Genomic DNA, 19,424 nt, shown 5'->3' on the forward strand with positions numbered 1-19,424 from the left:
AAATATCTTCTCAACTGTGAAATAAGTAAACTCCTGTTTATCCTAAGTTAGAGGTTTCAATTATACAGCAGTTGTTAAATATAAATCCCAAAGTGGGATAACATAACATTGGGCTTCATTCTGAAAAACATCAAACAATAACCAGTAATAAAAATGCATCTTACATTCTCTTTATACCAATGACAAATGCTCCTCCATTTTCCTTGCCTGTTGTGCTATGTAATCAATGCAGTTATTAGAACGAAAGTATGGTTGTTATAATAGGCATTATTAAGACAATAACTATCCATATTTCCAACTCCACGAACCTTTTCTCCAGGTGAAAAGTACGAAGTTGCTCTTTATTAACATTCTGATATCAATATTCTACTTGAGAAACCTTAGCCCTTATGCTTTAGCAGCAATCTGTTTCTCTGAGCTTAATGATGGAGATAATAAAAAAATTAAACAAAACCTATGCCCTGCTGTCACTTATACCAATGTAAAACCAGGAAAACTTTGCTGAAGTCAATGGAATTACTCTGGATTTACACCCAAGTAGCTGAGAGCAATATTCAAACCACAGGGATTAATTTAACAGTTTGCTCATCAACTTAAAAAAAGTGCTGCCAATTTCCTTACTAATAATATTTTTACTCTAAATTTTTGTAATACCATCTTAGAGGCTTAAAAAATGTATTTCCCTATCAAGTTTGCATACTTTCCAGTTTCTCAATGCTGAAAAGTACAGTAGATTTAGTTCCAGTTCCCATTCCATGTGTGGAACCCACAACTATATCAGAGGGAAATGAATGGACAGGCTAAGGGCAAGATACGCCCCCAGTAATTTCTAACAATTTTTTCACAGGTCAGATCTGAGGCTTACCTTACCTGACAAAGCATCTCTCACCAAGTGTAACCATGGAACAGATTGAGAGAGTCAAAATAACTTTCCTTTTTTGCTTCAAGTACCATATATAAAATGGCCTGATTCCACCACCATCATTCTCACTGAACTGTGCCTTAGTCTGTGAGTAGTATCATTTACCTAGTGTGAATAACTGTGGCAGAATCTGGCCTGACGTGAAAAAGCCACTGAAATAATGCAGGTATTTGCAAATAGCTAGTAGCAGGATTTTTTGGGGTTGTTTTATTATGACTACAGCTCATCCCTCACCTCAGAATGTCTTCTACTACCAAGGGAGAACCATTTAGTTTTACAGACAAAAACCTCTCTGTGTAACCATGTGGGATTTCTCCAAGTCATTAGAGCTTCCAAATCTAGGAAGAATATTGAAAAAGGAATTTTTCTATTCTAAACACCCCTCCTCCTTTTATATTTCAAAGGATGTTAATTCTACCTCAAAATATTTAAAGAAAACACTGATCTGTATTTTTCAGTGCAGTGCATAAAGATACTTCCTCCTTCCCCCGCAAAATCCAAACAGACAAACAAACAAGGAGAGAAAAAGGATGGGAGGAAGGATTCATATATCATGCAGATAGGTGTCATTTTACACAAGAAAAAACCTTACCCAGCAAGTTCACCACCTTGGGCCTGTGCCTGGCCTGCGATGGCATCCATGATAGCATCCTGGGAATACATGCTGATCGGGGTGTTATACTGGGCATGAATTATAGTGGCCTTGCCACCCGGGCCTTTCACCTCAATGGGTTTGTGTGTAGACAGGGCAGAGTCCTTCAGGACATTAGGGTTGAAGCGTTCCACATACTCAGTGCTGGGGTTATGTGAGAGTGAGGTTTGGAGAAGAGACAAAGGGAGAAAGAAAAGAAAATAAGGACAAACAGGTGATAATTATAAAAAGAAAAAAGCAGCAGCAGAGGAATGCGTGCATGTGCCTAAGACATCTCACCACAAAAGCATCTGTTCAGACTGCTAGAGAGAAAGAACACACAGCGTAATGGATAACATTAATAAGGAAAGGGGTCAGGGGCTAGACTATAGAATGAGATTTTTGTGTTGGCTGACAGTTTTGTAAACTTGAGACAGTTGCAGCCATAAAACAAAATATATGGCAAATATAGCTGTTATATATACATATGTAGGTACATATATGTCTACACCCAAAGAGCTCCCCATGTATTCCTTCAATCTTTTTAGAAAGATCTTCTAAGGTACTAGAAAGTTTAATGAGTTGAAATAAATATCTGCTTTTCTCTTTTGCAGAATTACATTTTTTCTATATGGATAATTCACCACAGTGATATTTAGTACTCATGCTTTTCATCTTCACAGCCCTTTGAAGATATTAACAATTTAATCCTTATAGCACCTCTATGAGGAAATGTGGAGGTTACCAAAATATGTAACCACTCCAGGATAAATTTATTGCAAGGTCAGTCCTAAATCTGTCTACATCACAGTCGATAGACAATTGCACTCATTATTCTGAGATAGTTGCCTATTGTGACCTCCATCTGGGTAAGGATTTTTATTAGGGAAAATGAGGCACAGGCAGTTTAAGTGACACACCCAAAATCATGGAGGGAATCAGTGTCAGAGCTAGGATTTGAATGCCAGGGTTCCTCACTGTCAATCCTAAACGTAGATCATTAGGCCATGACTCTCAGCATCTTGGTAGACAGTGTTATACTCCTAGAGTTTAGCTTAAGTTTTTCCAAGTAACATTTTAATTCGGATCTTCAGTCATTTAATTAACTTTTCTTGGCTACCATATGGGACACCAGGGTTAAATTCCCATCTATCACCCCCACCTCCTCCCTCAGCCCACCAAGAAAATAAAGTGTTTTGGGTGCTTCAGACACTATATGCTCATCCCTGAATGGTAGGGATTGCTTCACAGTGCTCAGCAGTAACTCTTCCAGTTTACTGAGCAACAGTGAAGAAAAGGAATCTGCAATATTCATGGCAGGTCAGAAGGACTGGGCCACAGTATGAGGACTTTTAGAGTGTTTGTTAATAGAAGATGCCCCCTCAGTCATTAAAGGAGAGAGAAGAAAATCAAAGGGGTGAAAAACTCTTCCCACAATTTGTGAAGACTCCCAGCAGACAACTGACTTGAGACTTGTGCTGATTATTATAGGTGATCTGCTCTCCCAAGCAATAGATTCCAACTCCTGTAACAGCCTTTTGTTTGGTGAGATGCCTCTACTGAGGCCAACAGGAGAGATATAGTTGTGCATTTTTGAAGCAATATTTGAGAAGAGCATGCAGCAGGGACAGGTGCATATAGATGCACACATACCTTATTGCAAACACAGCCCTGCAATACATGCATAGTCATTTTGAAGGAATTAAGAAGCTTTATTATGCATTCGGTACAAATAAAAAACATGCATTTATTTGAACATTTTCACCATTTTAAATGTCTCTTAATTAACATGTTTAATAACCATGATAACATTATTCTATTGATACCATCTTGTAGAGTGACTCACAAAGAAAGAGAGACTGCACAATATGCCTACTATTGGCTTCTGAAAATCCCCATGCCTTGTTATAGAGGTGGCTTCTCTTATCCCCACAATGTATCAAGCCATCGGAGAGCAGTTCAGAATTCATAGACCCTGGAGATCATTAATTCAGTGCTCTCCCTCTTTTCCATTAATAGGAGAAGGGAAGACTCAGTGAAGGCATCAGTTTACCTAAACTGAAGCTTCTATCTGTATGAAAATATAGTCCTAGGCAACTGGCTTGAACAAATCAATCCAAAAAAGGGCTAGAGGTCTCAGGGATGCTTAAGTTCGCACAAAAATTACTGATTTCAGTGTTGGAATGTGGAATTGAAGCAATTTCACTGCTCTCTTAACAGGATGGGGTCAAACCTACAGTCCTTTGCAAAGCAAAACTTCAATTGAAATCAATAGGCATTTCCACAGAAAGAACCAGAAAAGGTCTCTTTCAGCTGCAGAGTTTCAACTGCAGTGTCTTGTTGGGAGGGGAGGAAATGTTAATGTCAATACAGGATGCTCAGTGCAGGACCCTTTGGCAGAAGTGAGGAGCCAATTCTAGCAGAAGCAAGAAATCTGGGGTCTCTGCAACAGGTAATGCTGACAGGCATTCAGCAGGGGTGCAAAATTTACACAGCTTGGTAGCAGAACTCTGGAAGTATTCAGGAAATCTAACAGAAGAGTATAAGATAAAATAGAGCCCCAGACTTTGATTTCTGCTACATCAGCCCTACAACTCCAGGGAAAAACTCAGTCCTAAGTGTAAGTGGGCAAAGGCTCCTTTGACTTCAATGGAAGTTGTATCTATTTGTTCCAAGCTACATCAAGGGCTTAATGTGGGCACCACACACTGCCAAATCAGTGTAAATTACACTTATGTTGCTCACCCTCTAAGCGACAATTCAAGTTGAACTACTCTATCATTTCCACCAATCCTCTTATCAGTTAAACTTGACATTTAACTTGCTTCATCATTTACCTTGCTGCTGAATTTAGCCCAATTTTGAGTTCCAATCAGTTTCTGGACTTCCAGAATGTTGCATGGGCAAGAGCAACTTCCAATCCAGAGAAGACAAGCAGGAATTCAGAAGGGATCTTTTTGCTCTCACCTCAAAATTGAAGGTCAAAGTTGAAGGGGAGTTGGGGGAATTTCCCTGTCTAAAAGCTGATGGGTCAGATCTTCAAGTCCATACTAACTCCTTATTCAGGCAGAATTCCCGCTGAAGAAATGTACATCTTAGATATTTAAAACCCAAGAGCTAAACATTGAGGTCAATGGGAATTTCCCTGCCTAAAAGCTGATGGGTCAGATCCTCAAGTCCATACTAACTCCTTATTCAGGCAGAATTCCTGCTGAAGAAATGCACATCTTAGATATTTAAAACCCAAGAGCTAAACATTGAGGTCAATGGGAATTTGGCTGGAATTGGACTTCAAGATTTGGATCTATCTCCTGAAGCTAAAAACACACGGGGAATTATATAATAAAAACCTTGTAGCCAAAGCCCACAAAATCCCGGGGGCATGAAGACTATTGGAAGAATTAAGAAGAAATGCATGTACGACTTCAGGGAATTAAAAAGATCTGAAAAGCTTTTCAACAGTTGAGCAAGTTCCAATCCAAGTTACAGTTGCAAAGTTAGGATATTAACATGAAATTCTAAACAAGCAGGAGAGTTTCAGAAATACTGTTAGACTAGAACCACCTCTGGATATAGTAGCCATGTATGATGCCTGCCGCGCCAATCTGGTCTTTTTCAATGCTTTTACCTTGCAAAAAGACACAGCAAGAACATATGGGCTCATGCTACCCCAGAAAACAAATCCCCAAACATACAGCATAACACGTACATACTATTTGATACTAACTTGGCAGCAGTGTTGGCTATGACCTAAGGAAGAGAGAAAGAACAAACAAACAAAAGGAACAATAGTTTTAGAGTGTCAAGGGCAATATGTATTAACAAGGGTTTATAAAGCTTTATCAAACCATCTACAAATAGGAATAGAAAGCAACTGTATGCCTAAAAAACCACAATGGATTAAGAGAGAGGAGAAATGTAGGGATTATAGTTTATCCACAGAGACTTACTAAGGTACCAAGGCATTCTGGCTGATCCTTGACAACATTTTTATTACTGTGCATCACTGGAAGTATTGTTATTGAGGGTTACAGAAGCAAGGAAGCTGAACTATTTGCAGGCTATATACTCCTCTTGAAATAACACGAGTGAGAGAGATTATATTCTCCTCCCCAAACACTAAATATTCATGTATGTAATGCCAGTCCCGTCAGCCTGGCCCCGTATAGCCAATCCAGTGAGCAGGATCTGCTGAAGAATATACAAAGAAAATATTAACAGATATTTGAAGAAAAAAGCCCCTCTACTTAACACATTACTGACCTGAATCTGATCTCACTTATATTAGTTTTACAGTGGTGTATATCAATTGATTTCAGTGGTCACTCTTGATTTTACACCAGACAAAGTGAAAAGCTAATCAGCCATGAAGTGGGATCAGTTGTCTCCCATGCAATCCCCTGTGGCCAGGGAAGCCTCTGTGGTGCCCTGCTAACAATTTTTCCCTCAAAGGGCTTTTTAAACTCAACACAGGCTTTTCTTGTCCAGTCAGTACCCCTTCTTGAGGGTCCAAGTTTAATCACATAAATAAAGCTTCAAAGTAAAACTCAATGTCCAAAAACACAGTCCATCATTTTTACCCTTTTGTCAGGCCACTCTCAGGCTTTTCTTACTTTAAATTTCAGCAGTGAAACCCCACGCCCTAGGTCTTTTTGCTAGAGCCTGCTCAGACTCCAACAGTCTCCAATTTACCATACTCCCAGACCTTCTTGACTGAGGCCTTTCCTGTCTTTGCAGGCCACTCCCAGGGCCTGCTTAGCTGAAGCCTTGGGCTCAGGTCTAGATCCACAGATTTCTGCTTTCGCTCCAACCCCCCTGGCATCAGGGTCGTCTTTGCAGAAGCTTTTTTATTTCCTGAGCCTCCCCCTTTTCTGCAGCCATCTGCTGCCCTTCATAAGAAATTACATGAACCAACGAGGTGTGCCCTTTCGGTAATCCCGGTTGGTTAGCTCAAAGCCCTCCCGTCCTTTAGGAGCAAGCCACTCTGTTACAAGGCCTGAGAGCATTAATTTTGTAGCATTAATATTGTGTCTTTTTGAGATCAGTAACAGGACGTAATGCAGGAGAAAACAATATTCACGTAACATCGTTCACTGCATTAACAATAACTGGTTGTAACCTGCCAAGCAATTGGAAAGCAGCACAACACAAGGGATCAGAATTTAGGTCTCAGGCAGGCAGAAGCTGGGAGCATGACAGAAGCAAGGAGCTCAGACCTCTGGTAAGCGGAAGCTCCTTATATGATTCCCCTATGACCTCTGCTAATTTTCACATAGTCTTTCTCAAAGCTTTGAGAACACGCATTTTTGCCCCATCCCTCTGGATCATGGATAGCAGATCATGTCTGTGACCAAGGAAAAAGTGGACAAGATTCCATGAAGAGATAGTCAACAACATTGTTTTCTAATTGGCTACATAAGACACTTTTGATAGATCTGGGCATCATCATCTTCCCAGTTACTTCTGCAACATTTCCAGCCTTGGGAGTGAATCTGGGTCTCCCACAGAGCAGCGCTGAGCAGCATTACAACTGGACTGGCCCACAAGTTAGGTTTGGTTCCCCCTGCTTTCATCTTAGTGATTCTTTGGAGCCGTTTCTTCTTTACATAAGGCTTTTCTGCAGTTCTGACACCCAAGTTTATTTTTAATTAACAAAAAACAGTGCAGCGAGCCAAAGCAGTGGCATGAGGCTCTGTGCTGTTGCATTTATCTGGACATACAGTCATATAATGCCTTTTTTTCCAGCGTTTGCCCCTCAGATTCTCAGCTTCGAGAATATTCTGCCAGCTCTGCAAACCATGCAATGAGCCAAATACATCTGTCTTTTACAGGAATCAGTAGAGATATATTAGGAACAAGTTGTAGCCTGTAAGCAGATCAGTGATTCTATATCCATTTTAGGTATGTGCAAGACAGCTGAGCAACTGCTTACAATGAAACACGGTGTAATAGTATCATTTTCTGAAGTGAACTCTGATGGCTATTCTAATCCTCTCAACCATGTCTGTGCATAGAAAACACTATTTTAAGGTAGAACTGGAGTTTGTAAAATACCTCTTAAAAGGGAGAGTAACCAATTCTTTGATGGTGGAGTATGAAGAACATGCACATGAAAACTATGTGTCATAGACAGAAAAAATACTGTGCACACATTAGTCTTCTGAGAAGTGGTCAATATCCTCAAATCTCGACAAAGATTTTTCAGACCTAAACAGATTATCACAATTCCCTCCAGTTACAGTAAAGCTTAGCCTCTCTTGATATGCTGGGTTGAGATGATAAATTTTTTTCCAGCTCAGTCCCACACATCATTTTAGTTTATTTCTAAATATGGGCAGGTACCGAAATACACAACCTGCTCACTCAAAGATGCCACAGAATAACAAGCTGGTAATCCTACCCCTCTGACACACAAAAACATGCGGGACAGGTATTTACTGCCCTAGCCAAAGACGTGCAGAATAACAGAGGCTGGAATAAGAATCCATACATGAGACTCTATGACTCATTCTCAATTTGTGTTAATGTTCCCCATTGCAGAACCTTTACTCCATTAAGATCTGCTGTCGACACTGTAATAGGCACTCCTGCAAAAAATGTTCACCTTGCCCTGTAATAAGCCCTTAGTTCCAGAAGTGCATAAGAGGAGTAAGGGACTGGGAACTCAGTAAGAGACACAGAAATCATTCCAATCTTCCTTCGCGCTTGCTGACAGAATTTTAACAAGGGGCTCCCCAGAGTCCTATCCAGCACATCACTGGATCGGTTTAGATGTTTCACAGGATACAATTTAAAAAAAATCTCAAACATTTAAATATAAAATACACCTGGGATCTACCTGCCTATGTAGGTTCTCACACAGTATCACTTACAGACTAGTACCAATCAGAGTCAGAGCTGACCTTGCAGAGCCTGTTTTGCTTATGCACATGTACTGCTTTTTATGAATGTACAAACCCGGAAAAACAGAGAATCATGGATAACATAAGCACTAAACCTCTAGCAGGGCCAAAGAAAGCTAGTATTCCTTTTTAGATCGCAGTCCACAGGGCTTCTCACTTCATGGATAACACACAAGTGGAAATGGGGGCCCGGGAACACTGAATTTTCACAGCATGCTACCATTACAGAGACACTTGTGCTGAGTAATTTCAGGCTGTTTGTACTTTGGTGAGTGCTTAACAGCTATCAAAACAGCTCTTTCTTTCCCGGGAAAGGATCCATTAACTGTATGATTTTTCATATTGCTCCATTTGTTTATATGTAAAGCAAGGAGGCAGAATTGGCTACAATTTATGAATATGTTACAGCTACTCATACAAAAGCACCCCAAAACTATATTCAAATTTAGAATGAAATCTCAGATGAGAGTACCATGATAAAAGCTTTAGCTTTGTTATTGGGAGTCTGACACTTAAACTTGGAAAGATTCAATTTTTATTGGTAAATATCAGTAAGTTTTGATGTACACACACACCCTGATGAAAAAAATATTTCCATTAGTAATAATCCAAATTTATAGCTTAGCAATGTAAGAAAGAAAAGTGCTGCTTGAGAACTTAATAGAGTTTGATCTAAGGATATTTTCTTTGTATATTTTTGACACGTGATGTTGACAAATTGTGTTTTAACGGTTATAAGGCTTTAAATTTTTGAATCTCAATGCCTATGGTCATCAAATAACTATTGTCTGATACCTCCACCCCAATTTCCCGCAATTTTGCACAATGGTGAAAATATAAATTGAAAAAAAATTAAAATGTTTAAAAATAAATATCAATTTTATCCATCCAAATTATAAAAAAATTACAATCGAATTCTGTCAAGCCTTCTTATGCTATGTCTTGGTATACTACCAGCAGGTCACAGATGTGCATCAAGAGGAGCTTAAATTATTTTTGAGAGTGCTTGTGCATGTATGTGGGAAGAAGTGGCACATATAGAAAGGCAGTGCTGTCAGGTAGGGGGCATTGGAGCTAGTTCAGTGTCCATATTTTGTTTACCTCCTTAAAGATAAATGCTTCTATTATGTGGCCTGATCCAATGCCTATTGAAATCAATGAAAAGGCTTCTACCGATGTCAATGAGTGGCAGATGTAACTCTATGGTGTGTATTTTTTTGTAATAGTACATAGCAGGAATACTCAGGCAGTTCATCTGCCCAAAATTTACCTAAAGGAAAATACAAGGAGAAAGGTTAACAAGGGATGTGAAGAGGCCAAGACAAAGAAAGTCAGATGTGCTGCCAAGGAGCTGAGAGTGCTAAAGCAGGTAGAGAAATGACATTTTTGCTCATGAAAAATGTAAATGAAAACAAAAGCTTTTTTTGGTCTGTTTCTGCTGAAAAATGTCTTTGAATTTAAGTCTCTTATAACCAAATGTAGATGGCACTTTTGAGTTTACAGTGCTAGGGCTTGATTGTGCTAGTGAGTGCTAGGCTCATTGTCTTGCATCTCATGTAGTCATTTACACTAATGCAAACTGAGTACATACTGGTGTAAAACACTATCAACTCAGAATAATAGCATTTTACATCCACTTTGCTCTCACGTAAGTGACTATGCAAGATACCGGGCAAAGGAGAATCAGGCCCCTATTGTACTTTTCTCCTCTGGCTCTCAGCCCCTCATTTTGTATATTATATTGAGCTAAAAAGAAAGCTTTGGTGACTAAATTGTGTCTCAGGGAAGTTTTCCCTTTATCTACCTGTTACTATACTTCTGCATTGTTATTTGAAATACTCTTTTCCTTAATCAAACCTTAATTATCCAATCAGAAAGGCGGACATGGGATTTATTCAGATAAGGGTGCTGAAAATTCCTTGTTTCTCCTAAAACACATTGGGAAACATGACTTCACTTCTGATAAAGACAGCTTTGGGGTAACTGACTTATAGAGGTTTGTCTGTAAATTAATAAATCATAAATAATAGTAGAAAGGTGAGAAAGTAACTCTTTCCCATGGCTGTCATTTATTTCAACATTTCTGTAATGTAGTCCAAGCTTGTGGCAAAAATATCTGCTCTACAAATACAGTACAGCACTGAACAACTACAGATTCTGAAGTCAAACTAGATGGGATCATTTCTATATTTTACCAGGTGGATAATAACTATTGATTATTTCTTTCCACACAGATTTGAGCTGGATGACATTCAAACCAAGGGGTAGAACTAATAATAATTCAATCTCAATTTGCACTGGAAAGTGACTACATTGAGGAAGGAGTTACAGAAGTTCACTGCAATAGATTAAGATTGTTATCTTAGCTGCTCCAGGCAATTTCTCTTTAGGAAAGTGTAGTTTCAGATCCCTTTTACAGCAGCTTCCATACAGGCCTATAGTTGACTTTCAGGTCAACCAGATTAAGTATAGAGAATTAAATTGGAGAGTACCAACACGCTGGTTTATTCACAGGTACCTTAACCACAGTGTTCCTCCTCATGCCAGGATACCCAGTAGCCAATCTGTAATACAATTCAGAATACCAAAGACCAAGAGTTGTTATGAAATAGCACCATGTGTCCTGTTTGAGGTGGGGAAAGGTTTAATAACTATTTTTCAGGACATCATTAATGATAATTACAAGACAAATTCACAGTATAGTAACTGGTTTTATACTTCATTCTTCAGCGGTTACTTACTTACTGAAACATTGAATTAATCATGTTACCTACCCTCTAGGAAGTCCACCTTCTGAAGCCCTTCGTTTGAGACTTAATTTATGCATCTCAGCCATTTCCTTTAGAGTCTCTGCTGAGTAAAGGCCAATGGGGTTGTTATATTGCCTTGCAGGGCTCAGCTGGTGTTTAGGACTACTGCCATCAGTGAACACAGGGCTTAGTTTTGAACTTAGGTTACTCTTTGCAGGTGAAATGTCAGGTGTCACAGACAGAGAGGCCATGGAAGTTCTAACTGCAGTGGTCTTTAAGAAGGAAGAGCTATTTGAACAGCTGATCTCCTGCTTGCTGAGGTAGCCTGAAAACGTTCCATTGGTGGCTAAAATACTACCCAAAGGCCCAGTCGCTGTGCTAGTTAGAGGACTGAAGGTTGTTCTGCTGGCACTGATTTCCAAAGCAGGGTCCTGTAGTAGCAAACATGCAGGCCAAGAAAAGAAAAAAAGAGCAATCATAGAACACATGCAATAAGAATAGATCTATATCTATCACTTTCTGCATATATTCATACACATGAGACAAACAGATTAGTGGCTGAAGTAGCCAGCCTTTCAAGAGAACATCCAGTTGATCTTCTTTCAATAGGGTGGGACTACACACTCAGGCATTTTTTTTTAGTTGAAACATACAAGTTAAAATGTAACATCAAAAGAGCTTCTGTTATTAGCTGAAGATGTAATTAGATATCATTTGATAAGACTATATCTTCCATTCATTCCTATGATAATTAAGGAAATCTGAATGGTTTGAGGTCACTCCCATTTGAGGCAATAATATACAAGTACAAAAATCTATGCTATTAGCTAGAAATTTAAGACCTAACATTTCTGAAATCACAGCATTCAATTTCTCACAAACAGTCCTAAAATTAATGAAGCCCTTAAACTGCATTGTTCTCATAGGTGCCAGGTCATGCTAACAAGGCCATGCAACATGGTTAGCAAGTAGGCTGAAAGAACTCAAGAAGGTGTATTAACCAACAGGTATAGTTTCTCTTTTATGTGTGTGCATAACTTCCATTTAAATGAATGGATGTTAAACAGGCAGAGAGCATGAAATTGCATTTTAAGAGTATAATTCCACATCTGTGATTTGTATGTTTTTTTCTAGCTAGGACACTATGGAATATTGTGAGGGTCTCAAGAAGCCCTCCCAATATCATATATATGTAAGACCTTCTGCTGGTGCCTCACATTAGGAGCACATCTTAACTTTCTAAAACCCACTCTGGAAAATAATAGAAAATTATGCATTTTGTTAAATATAATGTCAATAAATGGTTTCCTACTAATGCTGCAAAGTACAGATTAAATAAGGTTAATACTGAAAAAAGGAAATAATGACATTTTCAGTAACACATTCCACACAAAAAATAATCAGCGTTTCGTAAGAGAATTAGACCATAAACTATGCAAAGGACAACTCACCTCCTCTCCCTGTTCCGTCCCATTAAAAAGTTTTGAGCTGGTGCTTGCTGTGATCTAGATCAGCCATTTTCAAACTGTGGGTTGGGACCACAAAGTGGGTCATGACTCTGGGGTTGCCAGGGCTGGCTTAGACTTGCTGTGGCCCAGGACCAGAGCCAAAGCCCGAGATCCACCACCTCGGGGCCGAAAATGAAGGCTGGTGGTGTTGCCATCCTTTAGCTTTTGGGGGAATTTTGGTTACGTTCCTTAAATATTTTCTAGCTAGGTTTCTTAACTGCATATTGGTATTGATTTATTGTAATAGCTGATTACTGGCATAGGATAACAGAACTATGTCCTACAGTTTACACTGGAAACCTGGGGGTCATGTTTGAAGTTTTTAAGTTAAGACTGGGACTTTTTGGAGACAAGGGGCAATTTGTGGGGTAAAGTGGAAGGATGGGGATATTGACTTTCAGCATCAGTATAGTTTTCCATTTGGCTGTTTCCTCCCATGACTGATAAAGTACCTGTTATTTGGTTCATTCATAAGAGTATATTTTAAATTAAATTATTGTTTTGTTTGTTTCAGACTCGTGGCAAGAACAGACCAATGAAGAAAAAATTTATTGCACTTCTGAAATCTGAATGTCAGGCTTCTAGTAATGAACATCTCTTAGCATTATATCTAATGAAATGATAAGTAGTCAGCAGTAACTAACATTTCCCTGTTCCTCATCTTCACCCCCCACCTCCAATTCCACCCCATCAAATGATCCCTGTGGCTGGAAAAATGAGCTAACATTTTCTTCTATACAAGTCTGATGCTACCTTTCTGTTGACCAGAAGAGGAGGCTCTAACACTGGGCATTGGCTTCCTCCCTAGAGAAAGATGCTGTCACCTTGCTGAGATCCCTTGCTCCATGGAGAAGTCAGGCAGCTGGATTCGAATTTTCCAGTGTAACGGTGAGATACCACATCAATGGATAAGCTTAAAAATGATTATGTAGTGGAGAACACAGAACATTTGGAGGTGAAAGGAGTTTATTATGAAGCATTAGCTTAGCCTGTTCTTTGTTCTCAGTAAAACCTTTTTTTTTTACTTTCTAATATTTGTCTAACTTCTCTAAGGGCAGAACACTGCCCTTCACCTGTGGGACAGGAGGGGAACCTCAACATGGGCATCACTGGCTTCTAGAGTGGAGGTACCAAAACACTATGCCAATTTGTCAGCTTGCTCCACTTTCATCCTCACCCCAAAGAAGTCTCTTTATGGGTATTGTGTGGGTTAGGGATGTGGGAGTGGGGACGGATGGACCAGGGTGAACAAGAGCTGACTGAATGAACATTATCTTGCATGGATTAATTCCATGGTGTGAACTCTGCTCTAGTACAAAGGTGGGATCAAGGGGCATCTGGGTATGGGGACTCACAGCAGGGCACTGTGTTAATGCACTGTTGAGACTGCACTGTTAAGCACTCAAGTCAGGAAGTATGAAAGGTAATGTCAACTCTCACCTTACTATGAATTGGGATACAGTCTTTAACTAGAATATTATACCAATTCCCTGAATGTCTACAAGAATGATTTCAAGTTTTTAGAATCATTAATTAATTAATTTAGCCTTACAACACCCATATTAAGAAGCTAGTTGTTACTATCACCACTTCACAGACAGGTAAACTGAGGCACAGAGAAATTAACTGACTTGTCCAGGGTCACACAAGTGGTCTGTGGCACAGTCAGGAATAAAACACAAATCTCCTGTTCTGTGCTTTATTCAACAAGACCATCCTTCCTCCAACTATGATTGCTGGTTATTTTACATACAAGTTCACAGTGTTGTAGAATATATTATTCATAAGCACAAGGAGGCTCAGATTCTGACTGGAACCCTGAGAGCTATCATAATAGACATATTACTTACTGTAATAATTTTATAGCATCAAATAGTAAATAGTACTAAATAGTACAGAATATGATCATATAAATAAACACTACATCATAATGCCTATATGCAAAAGGACAGAGTTAAGGCTGTGTGTTGATCCTTAAATTTCATACTTCCTCAATTGTAGATGCTTGACTATGAACCCTAATGTTGCATGAACACAGGGCATTTACGAACCTTTAGTTCAATTCTCCGGAAGAGTCCCCATCTCTCTTTCCTCCATTTTGAATGACTTCTAATCACAAATGTTCTCAGTCTTGGATATATCCTTCTATTCTTTCAATATTTCATGCCTAGAGCTGTGCAAACAGATTTCTTTAACTCGCAAATGATTAATCTTGTTTTGAGTTGTTTGGTAAGCAAAAAGTGTAAACTGTGCCCCAATCAAACTTTCATTCCCTCCAGCAGCCCTGGAGCTCAGTTGATCTCATGAATCACAGACGTTCACACAAAAAGCATCAGCTCAAAACAGAGATTAGCTGAAGAAAATGAGGAGACAATGGGCTCCACTAGGGATGCAGGAGCATTCCAACCAAACTGAAAAAAACATTGATTATGCCTTTCAATAGGCTGAAGTTGCACCTAATATGAGTTCTTATATAAAATATAATCAGCTGCTGACAGAAGTTGAAAAGAAATACATGCTTGCAAATTAGCAGGAATTACAATTGTGTCAGCAGAAATAATGTGTATGGTTTATATCAGCCACTGAACTTGTCTGCACATGCAAGAGTCCTTAGCTGCATGCATTTTCCGTGACCCAGAAAGACTACCCCCATGGGTAATAGGACAGCTTGGCAATGATGGTTTTATCATGCAGCCACTTCCTCTCTGGGAGCTGAAATGAAATCAAACTAATTTCATACGGGCCACTGCAGTAGCCATCAGATCAACTGGAACTAGAGACCTAGCTCTGTGTCCCATTTAAAAAGTAACAAGTTTTATTTTAAACAAAACTTTATTTTAACTATATATTTACTGTAACATACCTTACCTCAACATACATGAAATTCTAGTTTACATCAGTAAGATCTTTTTTATACCATATTTGAGATCTTTGCTCTAGTGATTCAAGACATTCATACTCCCACCATAATTCCCTCCCAATACACCATTAAAGAGGACTCATTTCAGCTACTGAACTCATTGACAATTTCCCTCTACACATACCACACGTAACCTGGCATGCATCTACTGCAATCCTCCTAGCCCAACATGAGAGAGACTGAACTCCCTCACAACCTCTGGATATACATCTGACCCCCAGTTGCCCTGCTCTAAGACATGCATCGTCATTCCCATTCCAACTTTCCAAGTCTCCCAGAATCCCTGGACAAGCACCCTAAACTGACCTCCAACTGCCAGTTTCTTTCCAGTATAACCTTGGACGAATACCATGACTCTGAGGTGTAAAACCCTCTTCAATCTTGCCAGAAATGCTACCCCAACAACATCATTTCCACTCCTATTTGCTACTAACCACACACTATACTCCCAGACAAGAGATCTAGCCAACCTGACCCACAGCTGTGAGAAACCTCTTAGCATACTTGGAAATGGGATAGGACCCACATCCCAGCTCTTTGAAAGACGCTTAGCAAACACCAGAAATAATCCTACATCTAACCTACTCCCTCACCTACAGAATGTTCAGTTTTAAGGTGACATGCACCTAGAAACTAAATGTCTGTTCTTAGGCAATCTAAGACCTTTAATTCCCATAACACTATGAAGGGCTAAAACAGAAAATACAAGTTGAGCTCACACTCCAGCAACCATATCAAAGATAAGTTTATGACTTTTTAAACCAGCAATATTTTAAAGAATTAATAACATGTATTTAACCTCCTTCCCGTCCCCTTCTTACATATTTACCAGATAGAAACAACTTTGGTAAGATAAGTGACTACTTAGGAAGTTTTTTAATTTACATTTGCCAGACATGGAGTATAGTTAATTATGGAGTTATCAAATGCAGGTCTGTCACATCCATTCAGATGTTCCTGAGAGCCAGTGTCTCACGTAGAAGCCCTGGAGAAGTTCCAATACATGAAGAGATGAACAGTTTACTAGGTCACTCAGGCTGCTCTGGAGGCTAAAAATTCTCTGACAATTTCCTTTCAGGGAAATACAAAACAAAACAACCCCTACCGGGCTGGTGAAGTGGGAGTCAGTTCTAAACAAAAGAATAGAACGTTCTTCTTTTCCATGAGAATTCATAGTGATATTCCGTATTTCCTCTCCAATAACCTTCTGTCCCACAAAATAACAGTCTCAACTGGTGGGCACCATAATATTTTAGTATGAGAAGAGGCAGATATTTCCATCATCTCTCTGGATGAAGCAAATGGACATACACTTTGACTCCTCTTCCTTTCCCTCTGTGCCCTCTGTACTCTTCAGAAAAAATATATAAAGGGGAACAACTCCCTGCAGGATAAGTTTTAATATTTCTTCTTTCCCTGCCCAAATACCCATAAGGCACTTGAGAGACATGATATGACTGAGCAGGTTCCTTTCAAATTTTCACAAAATTAATTAATAAATAAAAGCAAACATTTTGCCCCAAGATGATATCTTGTATATTACTTTCAATATGTCAGCAGCTTTTGCAGGGAAGACACAAACCTCCTGAGCTCAGAATTTGGAATGCACAGTATTTATAAGAAATGTTTGAAGCTGACATGTACATTCTGTTATTGATTTGGGATCTGAAATGGTTTGTCTTGTTTCTTATTTTATGTCATTGGGTGTGTGTGTGTGTGAAATTAGCCCTCACAGAATAGGTAGGATTGGCAGTAGGGACTGCACTTCCCTGTTTATCCAATCAATAAGAGTACAGCCTGGGCACTGATAGTCCAAATTTCCTCCACACTTCACTGCCAATGCACTGCATAGAATCACAGAAGTGTAGGACTGGAAGGGACCTCAGTAGGTCATCTAGTTCAGTGCCCTGCACTCAGGGCAGGACTAAATAATAAGACCATTCCTGACAGGTGTTTGTCTAACCCGTTCTTAAAAACCTCCAATGACAGAGATTTCACAATTTTGCTAGGCAATTTGTTCCAGTGCTTAACCACCCTGAAAGTTAGGAAGATTTTCCTAATGTCCAACCTAAACCTCCCTTCCTGCAAATTTAAGCCCATCGCTTCTTGTCCTATTCTCAGAGATTAACGAGAACAATTTTTCACTCTCCTCCTTGTAACAACCTTTACGTACTTGAAAACTGTTATCATATCCTCTCCCCATCTCAGACAACTTCTCATATCTAGGGATAGGAAGATACACAATTGCAGCCATTCATAGTCTCTGGCCACCCTACAGAGACTGCAGACACAGTTGCTAACTAGACAGTGAATGCTAGCAGTGGTGATGGCTTTTGGACATCTATATCCTAGGAAATGGACTTAGTCCATGGAACCTGAGCCATCCACTTTTCCCATCATTCACTGTTCATCTTTATATTAAATTATCCTCTATTTTTTGGTGTGACATTTATTAACTGACCTGACAAGAAGGCACAGCTACCAATAAAGCTTGTAAAATGCCTTATGTCATCTAATCTAGCCAAGTCAACATGTTGTCAGTTTTAGTCATTTTTTTAGCTGAGCTGAGCGATATGCTAATAGGGTTTTTCCTTAAATGCTTTGGGAAATGACTGTATATTTTGGGAAGCTTTGATAGGCTTGGCTACCTACAGCTTAGAAGAGAACAGAATAAAAAAAAAGTGAGAAATGCTCCAAGTGCCTGGAGAGGATTAGACGAGATACCAATTTATGTTTATGTGATTTATGTTAGAGTCAAATAACAAGAAGCATTAAAGAGACAATATGTTACATACCTTCTGATGGGGAATTACAGGCCTGGGAGAGTCAACTTTAGGTGTGGCTGTTGGAACTGGAGCTGGGCGTTTAGATCTGGGGATCAAAACATTCCAAAAGAAGATTAATAATGAGAACAACTTTGCCTCTTATTTTTTTTAAGATCCTTTCAAACACCTTTTATATTGCACTAAAAAATTATCCTTTATCCAGAGTGAAAGCCATATGTAGACTTCAGCTTAGCTTCTTGTCAACCACCAATATTCTGTCTCCATCAATAAGCAAGATCTTCCCTTCTGCTTTTAGGGTAGGATTGCCAATTTTGGTTGGATGTATTCCTGGGCATAATCTTTCATTAAAGATTAAATTTTAATTCCAGGAGACTCCAGGACAATCCTGAAGAGTTGGCAACCCTACTTTAGAGAGATCTTGAAAATCTGAATTAAACTTTTAATTTTTAGCAATGCTGACAGGCCAAAATATTCAAACGTATCATGAGAGATAACTTTGGGAAGCTTCAATTTTTTGGTGCCTAGATCTAGATATACGAAGCCTGATTGTCTGGGTGTTGAGCACCAACAACTCTAGTTGAAGTCAATCTAAGCTGGAAGTGCTCAGCACTTCTGATAATCAAGTCCACTGTGTCTTAAGCTGCACATTCTAAGCTTGAGGCATCTCAAAATCATAGGACACTTTTGTAAATTTTGACCTTAGGCATCATGTACCTGAACAGATTTTTGTTACTGACAGTTTAAATTAATGTACTGCTTCTTCAGACAACGCACAATCAACCTGTGTAACTCTTTGCCTGAGGATGTTGTGAACGCCAAGACTATAACAAGGTTAAAAAAATAAGATAAGTTCATGAAGGATAGGTCCATCCATGACTATTAGACAAGATAGGCAGGGATGATGTCCCTAGCCTCTGTTTGCCAGAAGCTGGGAATGGGCAACAGGTGATGGATCACTTGATGATTCACTCTTCTCTTTATTCCCTCTGAAGCACATGGGATTGG

The 19,424-nt window shown here is 39.3% G+C and overlaps 1 protein-coding gene across 8 annotated transcripts in view; it reads right to left on the minus strand.

Annotated features, from left to right (window-relative positions):
- LDB3 (LIM domain binding 3) overlaps positions 1-19,424 on the minus strand; it is a 211,061-nt gene that overhangs the window by 88,037 nt on the left and 103,600 nt on the right. For all 8 annotated transcript variants that reach the window (XM_050958590.1, XM_050958589.1, XM_050958591.1 and 5 more), the window contains 3 exons: positions 18,429-18,504; positions 5,281-5,303; positions 1,515-1,718 (listed from right to left, as the gene is read on the minus strand). In XM_050958590.1, coding sequence (XP_050814547.1) covers positions 1,515-1,718; positions 5,281-5,303; positions 18,429-18,504 — 303 coding nt within the window. The remainder of the gene's footprint in view (positions 1-1,514; positions 1,719-5,280; positions 5,304-18,428; positions 18,505-19,424) is intronic.

This window comes from Gopherus flavomarginatus, chromosome 6 (assembly GCF_025201925.1).
Source record: "Gopherus flavomarginatus isolate rGopFla2 chromosome 6, rGopFla2.mat.asm, whole genome shotgun sequence".
NCBI lineage: Eukaryota > Metazoa > Chordata > Testudines > Testudinidae > Gopherus > Gopherus flavomarginatus.